The sequence below is a fragment of the Hevea brasiliensis genome, chromosome 18 (assembly GCF_030052815.1).
Source record: "Hevea brasiliensis isolate MT/VB/25A 57/8 chromosome 18, ASM3005281v1, whole genome shotgun sequence".
Taxonomy (NCBI): domain Eukaryota; kingdom Viridiplantae; phylum Streptophyta; class Magnoliopsida; order Malpighiales; family Euphorbiaceae; genus Hevea; species Hevea brasiliensis.
Window position 1 is genome coordinate 21,899,984 of NC_079510.1, and position 7,910 is coordinate 21,907,893.

Below are 7,910 nucleotides of genomic sequence, written 5' to 3' on the forward strand. Positions count from 1 at the left end.
CTCCATCGTTAAAAAAATAATTTATTCTAAAATGAATTGATAAAACTTTAAAAAATTGAGTAAATACAATTATATAAAATATAAAAATATTTTCAAAAATAATATAAAATATAAAAATTTTCCACCCCAATTGACACGGCAAAAGCGCAAGGGGCGCAGAAATTTGTTAAATTAATGCAAAGGCTAATTTTTTTTTTTCCAGGAAGTGTTGTAGTTAGAAAATGATGTCGATATTATAAATAGCTAACATAAATCACCAAGTTAAAAAATGTCATTCTTCCTTACAAATACAATGGCTCCTAAATTCCCCTTCTTCTATCTTTTGATAGCCTTCCTCTTTCTTACAATCCAACCGTTTGTGTCTCAGTCCAGAATCTTGAAATCTGAGGACCAAACTTTGAAATCCCTTCAAATTTTGGAGGAAGTCCACAAGGGCCAAACAATTGCTGGGCTCAATAAAGTGAAAAAATACCTCAACAAATTTGGATTCTATGCAAATCCAAATGATAGCAATCTAACCGATGATTTTGATGATCACTTGGAGTCTGCACTCAAAACGTACCAAAAATATTATCATCTCAACATTACTGGAAGCCTCAACTCCAATACCATTAAAAAAATGATGATCCCTCGATGTGGAGTTCCTGATGATATCACCAATCTCACATCCCTGAACCAGTCCCTTTATAATTTCCCAAGTGGGTTTCCAAGATGGTCTGAGTTTGAACTCACCTACTCGTTCAGCTCCAGTGTCCCTGATGATCAAGATTTCAGGTCAGCTTTTGCACAAGCTTTTCAGAGCTGGGAAGGTGCATCCCAATTCAAGTTTAAAGAAGCATCAGCTGATGAAACAGTAAATATTGTGATTGGGTTTTACAGTGGTGATCATGGGGATGGAGTGCCTTTTGATGGGCCTGGCAGGGTTTTGGCTCATTCTTTTTTCCCACAAGATGGAAGGTCCCATTATGATGCAGATGAGAGTTGGAGTACAAATCCTGACATGAACCACATGGACTTGGAATCTGTGGCTCTTCATGAATTAGGTCACGTTCTTGGACTTGCACATAGTCAAGATCCAAATGCTGTTATGCACTCAGGAATTGCGCCTGGAACTATCAAAAGGGATCTCACACAAGATGATATTCAAGGCATACAAGCCCTGTATCCTAATTAATTAGTCATCTTATATATGTAAGTTTTAAGAAATAAGTGATTGCAGAAAGGTAAAATATGTTACAAAATTAAGTGATCGAATACAGTAGATTTTTTGTGGTATCCTATCACTGACAAGCTTAAGTAGGGGTAAGCACTATTCGGTTTAAACTAAATAAATAGAATCGAATTAAGTGATCGAATACAGTAGATTTTATGTGGTATCCTATCACTGACAAGCTTAAGTAGGGATAAGCACTATTCGGTTTAAACTAAATAAATAGAATCGAACCAAACCACTTTAATTTAATATTTCAGTTCAGATTTTAAGATAATTCAATTCGATTCGATTTTATATTCTAAAAATTTTGATTATTCCGATTTGATTCAATTTTAGAGAAAAAAAATCGATTAAATCAAACCGAACAGAATTATTTTATTAATTTTTAAATTGATTTATTTTTATATGAAATTTATAAATTATATATAATTATATATATATATATAGATTGTTTAGTTTCATTGGTTAATGTTTATTAAGTTCAAATCATGGTCAAATTCATACCAAATAACTTGAAAATCAAGTCTAAATTAAAAAGCCATAAAACTCAAACCCGATCGGTTCAAACCCAATCGAATCGAAATAAAGCGGTTCGGTTTGGTTCGATTGTTCATTCATTTCAGTTTGATTCATTTTTTAAAATATAATAATTCGATTAATTCAGTTTTAATGGTTCGATTCAATTCAGTTCAATTCGGTTTGAACCGAATACTTAGCCCTAAGCTTAAGACCTCTTCAACTTTTCTTAAGTGGAGTGAGAGATTTATGAAGGGTCACCACTATATAATCCAATGAATTATAAAAAAGAAAAAAAATTAAAAAATTAACATATTTTATATTATATTAGTTGATGACCCGCACAATGCAGCGAGATTTTCCTTCACAGTGATATAATGATATAATTTTGATATTAATGATATAATTTTATAGATATTATAATAATAATAATAATAATTATTATTATTATTATTATTATTATTATTATTATTATTATTATTATAAAATAATAATAATGTCAATCAAAATTGATGCGGAGCATTATAGTTATTTAATTTTAATAGGAATATTTATTAGTTATCCAATTTCACTTAGGATTAATTATTTCCTATTCTATCTAGATTTCCTATTATATTTATCTTTATCTAAAAGATTTTTTATTGTATTTATATTTATCTAAAATTTCTAAATAATAGTTATCTATTCTAATTGGATAGATTTTAACAATCGTTCCTGAACTTATCTAGTTATAACATTACAGTCCCTCAACTTAAAAATGTAACATAAAAACCCCCCATCAACTTTCAAATTTTACACAGTAAAATCCCTCTAACCTCCAATTACCAGTTTTTCGGTTAGACGCTGATCTGAACAGTTTCAGCATGGAGTTTAGTCAGTATTTCTCTTTTTTCTCTTAAGTCGTATGTAAATTGAATTATTTTTCTCTCTATAGATAGAATATTTTTTCATGCATAAATAGAATAATTTTACACTTTGCATAAAAGAGGAGAGAGAAATATTGACTAAGCATCATGCGGGAGCTATTCACATCAGTTTCTAACTGAAAAAGCAATAATTGAATGTCAGATTTTACTATACAAAATTTGAAAGTTTATTGGGTTTTATGTTACATTTTAAAGTTAAAGGAATGTAGTGTTACAACAATATAAGTTTAAGGACAGTTATTGAAATTTATCCTATTCTAATTGGTTTAGGATTATCAAACCCTATAATACCCTTCATTATATTCAGATTTTGTAACTTTGTTTATTTTTTCAATTTCCAATAAAGTATCTTTGCTTATTTTTATCTCTTTTTTCTTAAGGTTTTGGATTAAACCTTTTTTGTTCTTTGGAGATTTGTTCTTGTGACAATCTCTACACACTACACGATGTGTGAAGTGGTATCAAAATAAGGATTTCACCCTCATTACGATGGCTAATACTGGTGGTGGTGTTGACAATCAACCTCGTGATGGAGATCAGGGGTTACCATCTATTTGGAGAGTAATCGAAGAGCACCAAAACTCTATAACATAAATTATGCGACAGTTGCAAGAGATCCAAGAGCAATTGTGCACTAGGGTGAATGTTCATGAAAATAGGAATCAGAACCTATTCAAACCGATGGAGCTAACCCTAATAGAGCCGAATTTGATGCTGATCTTGTCAATCCAAGGAGAAGAGTTATGATGGATGATGAGGAGATGGACTTGAGGTATGGTGCACGCCAAGGACAAAGGAGAGCTGGCTGAAATTTCCAATAAAACTACAGGAGGAATGATGATTTCAAATTGAAGATGGATATCTATACCTTTAATGGAGATCTTGATGTTGAAGGTTTTCTTAATTGGTTAACTAAAGTAGATGATTTCTTCAAATATGCTGAAACTTCGAAAGAACGAAAAGTCAAACTAGTGGCCTATAGACTAAAGGGTGGAGCTTCCATATGGTGGGATCAATTGAAGGAAACTAGACAGCGAGAAGGGCGCAATCCGATCACTTTATGAAGGATAATGGAGCAATTATTGAGGGGAAGGTTCCTACCTCCTTATTATGAGCAATACCTCTTTAAATCTTACCAAAATTGCTCACAAGGAACCACCCATAGTGTCAATGAGTGTACTGTAAAATTTTTATGTTAGTAGCAAGGAATCGCTTAGCTAAGAGTGATAGTCAACAAGCTGCAAGGTATTTAAGGGGTTTAAAGTCTTCAATACATGATAAAATTGGCATCCAAATGGTGATGAGTGTTCAGAGGCTAGAAAATTGACCTTGAAAGCTGAGATGGTGATAAAGCAAGAGCCTTTTAGAAGGTATAGAGATAATAAATTTGCAACTGAAAAGGAGAAAGAGAAAATAACACAAGGGGCCTCTAGTTTGTATGGCACCAATGCAGAGAAGAGCAACAACAAAGCACCAACAGTTGGAGGTAGCAAAGGTGCCAATTCTAATGCACCTAAAGCTTCTAATCCTTATGCAAAACCTATTGCTATTAAGTGCTATAGGTGCAATGAGATTGGGCATCATTCCAATGAATGTCCCAAGAGGAAATAAGTTAATATAGTGGAAAGGGAGCCTAAAGATGAGGAAGAAGAACTTTGTGGACCTAATGGGGATGATGTTGAGGAAGAATATGAGTAAGAGAAAGGAGTTTATATGGTGAGAAAATTGATGCTTTCACCTAAAGTAAAAGATAATACACAAAGACACAAACTCTTTTGCACTTGATGCATAGTGAATGGGAAAATTTTTTATTTAATCATTGATGGGGGAGTCAAGAGAACATCATAAGTCGAAGAGCTATCCAAAAACTCTCCTTGACACTCGAGGCAAATCCACATCCTTACACTATAGGATGGATCAAGTTAAAGGAATTCAAGTGAACGAGCATTGCAAAGTTCCTTTCTGTATTGGTAAATATGTTGATGAAACTTATTGTGATATTATTGACATGGATGCTTGCCATATTTTGGTGGGAAGTAGTTTGATGTTGATGCAAAGCACTCTGGTTAGAAAAATACATACCAGTTGGAGAAGGAAGGGAAAAATTACACTCTTGTACCAATTGGAGAAAAGAAACCTACCAAAGCTTCTAAAGTGGATGAAAGGGATTTTCTCTCAATTACCAATAAGCCTTCTAAATTTGTAACCAAGTGCAAGGAGATTAAACAGGTGCATCTTTTGGTGATAAAGGGCAAGGAAGGAAAGAAAGAGGAGGATCCAAGGCATTTGCTAATGGAGGTGAAAAGCCTATTGAAGGAATTTCATGATGTGGTTCCTGATGAATTACCAAATCTACCTCACTACAGACTGAGTCCTAAAGAAAGTAAGATCCTAAGGGAGAAGGTAGAGGAGTTATTGTAAAAGGGGCACATCAGCATTACTAACACCAAAGAAGGATGGGGGTTGAAGGATGTGCATTGACAGCCGAACTATTAACAAAATTACTATTGGGTACAATTTCCCAATCCCTCGGTTGGAAGAAATGCTTGATCAATTGGAAGGATCAGTTATCTTCACCAAGATTGATCTAAGGAGTGACTATCATCAAATAAGAATTCGTCCTGGAGATGAGTGGAAGACAACATTCAAGACAAGGGACGAATTGTATGAATGGTTAGTCATGCCCTTCGGGCTAACTAATGCATCAAGCACATTTATAAGGCTAATGAACCAGGTACTTAGGCCTTTCATTGGTCAATTTGTAGTAGTGCATTTTGATGATATTCTTATCTTTAGTAAGTCCCTTGATGAGCATATGGGGCATATTAGAGAGGTACTTAAGGTGTTAAGGGAAAACAAGCTATATTCTAATTTGAAGAAGTGTATTTTCATGACTAGTAGCTTGTTATTTTTAGGATTTGTAGTGAGTAAGGATGGGATTAAAGTGGATGAAAAGAAGGTAAGGGCTATTAGAGAGTGGCTTACCCCTAGAATGGTGAGCAAAGTGAGGAGTTTCCATGGTCTAGCCACCTTTTATAGGAGGTTTATTAAGCATGGTGGTAGCATTGCTGCACTTATTAATGAATGTTTGAAGAAGGGGAATTTTGAATGGGGTAAGGAGTAAGAAAAGAGTTTTGCCTTGATTAAAGAGAAGCTATGTACAGCTGTCTGCTGGTTTTACAACCCCACAAGTGCACGGATCGCTAATAAGTAATAAAGTAGTGAGTAGAGTATCATCCCACAAGGAATTTAATTAGCAAGTACTAAACTACGACAATTATGACTATCTAGGCTACCAAATATAATAGGAGAGTGAATCTAATTTATTTTAAGTTCTAAAAATAAGAGAACAATAAACTTAAAATGAAACAATCCACAAAACAATTCGCATTAAGATTTCACCCTTTAACCTTATTATGGATTCAATCTTGTCTATTCATTGGATTGACAATTGTTACTTTGATGAAAATTAATCCTAAGGTATCCTAAGTCCTCTCTCAAGGCACCTAAGGTGTATTTCAATTAAAGCTAAACCCTACTTTCGTTGGTGATTAGTCCTAATAAAAACTCTTTAAGATCTATGATTAATTATGAAATTCCACGAAGGATTTCAGCCTATCTCTAGATTAGATTTTCTAAGTTTAATACTCCAATTTTCCAATACTAACTTTCACCTTTCAGTTCTTCAATTAGTATCTTTTATCATGTCTAAGTGGGTACCGACACATAGTATGCATTAAGAATACAGAACATTAAATCAAAGAACAAAACTCAAATCCAATAGATAAAACTCAATATTTATCCATAATAATGATTACAAGCATTACTCTCCTAATTCCAAAATAAAGAAACTACTCACTCATTGTGAGTCTAACAAACATAATAAAAGTAAAACAAAAGAATATAAAAATAGCCTAAAGAAATAGAATAAAAGAACCGAGGAGAATTCTCTGCAGCTTTGAACTTGTGGAACTTCGGTTGAGGACTCCCCCTTGATGCCAATGCATTATTCTTCAAGACAGCTTGAAGAGAATGATGAATATGTATGTATACGAGGATGTGTGTATGAAGATCGGGATCCCTTTCTTTGTTTTCTGCTGCTTCTATTTATATTCAATGTCCTAGGGTTAAGTTTTTAAAGTCCCAAAGGTATCAGAAGTCTATTCTGAGTGTAAAAATTGGAGTTGGAATCAAATCAGGAAACTGGTTGTCGGCTGATACATGGGCCGTGTGTCATTACATGGCCCATAGCCATGTAACTTACTGGAACTTAAAGGTTGCATCTCGTATTTGGGCAAAAGGTTACATGGGTCTTGGCTAGTTACACGGGTCCAATTACATGGCCCGTGTTCTATTGTTCTTCTGGAAATTCTTCAAGTTTTGCTAGGCAGAATCTTACGTGAGTCTCCGCAGGTTACACGGGTCGTGTTACACGGCCTGTGTATTATGTCTCCTCTCGACTTCATTAGTTTTCTCCTGGCAGTAAGTTACACAGGTTTGTGGTATGTTTACATGACTTGTGTAAAGTGTATCAGCAACAATGCTCTTCTTTTTGAGTTTTTTCAAGCTTCCTTCTTTACTCCTATGCTTTAGAACTCCCTCAAAATGCCTGAAAATATGCAGAAAATATAGAATTTAGTGCAGAGCAATGAGATTTACAAAAGTTAATGAATTTGATGATTATGCATGAAATTACTTATCTAAATTCTATGAAATACTGTACAAATATGCTTAAAAACATCTATATAATACAAGTATATCAAATACCCCCAAACTCAAACTTTTGCTTGTCCTCAAGCAAATCAAAACCTTTTTAGAACACATTTTCAGGGAAAACTCAAAAATATAACCATAAATTCAGTATGCATACAATTGAACTCCTTTCAATCCTCCATACCTACTACCCTCTTTTAAGGCATAAGGGTTTCAATGGCTGCATGTTTAAAGCTTCATCCCCTTCATAGTGTTTTAACTAATTATTCCTCTATGTAAGGCTATTAGTAAGTCATAAATAACTTATTTTATCATGATAGATTTAAGAAACACTTACTCCCTCCAAATTTGCCTCTATTGAAGATTATTGGTGAGTTTGATTTAATTCCAACTCCATAGGCACATCTTAATTCCCTATCCCCACTAATGTAGCACACACTTTCAAAAGATCAAAAGGTCTTTAGAAAGGTTGTAATGGGGTTAAGGGATAATGATTTTGTTACCAATGATGGGTTTTAAGGAATGCAAATATGAGGATAGCT

The 7,910-nt window shown here is 33.8% G+C and overlaps 1 protein-coding gene across 1 annotated transcript; it reads left to right on the forward strand.

The window, feature by feature from the left end:
- Positions 1-257: 257 nt before the first annotated feature.
- On the forward strand, positions 258-1,296 carry LOC110657044 (metalloendoproteinase 1). Its single transcript, XM_021814094.2, has one exon. The coding sequence runs from the start codon at positions 269-271 to the stop codon at positions 1,172-1,174; it is 906 nt and encodes a 301-aa protein (XP_021669786.2). The 5' UTR covers positions 258-268; the 3' UTR covers positions 1,175-1,296.
- Positions 1,297-7,910: the final 6,614 nt, after the last annotated feature.

Coding starts and splice junctions, on each gene's coding strand:
- LOC110657044 (XM_021814094.2), top strand. CDS start 269: ATGTCATTCTTCCTTACAAATACAATGGCTCCTAAATTCCCCTTCTTC.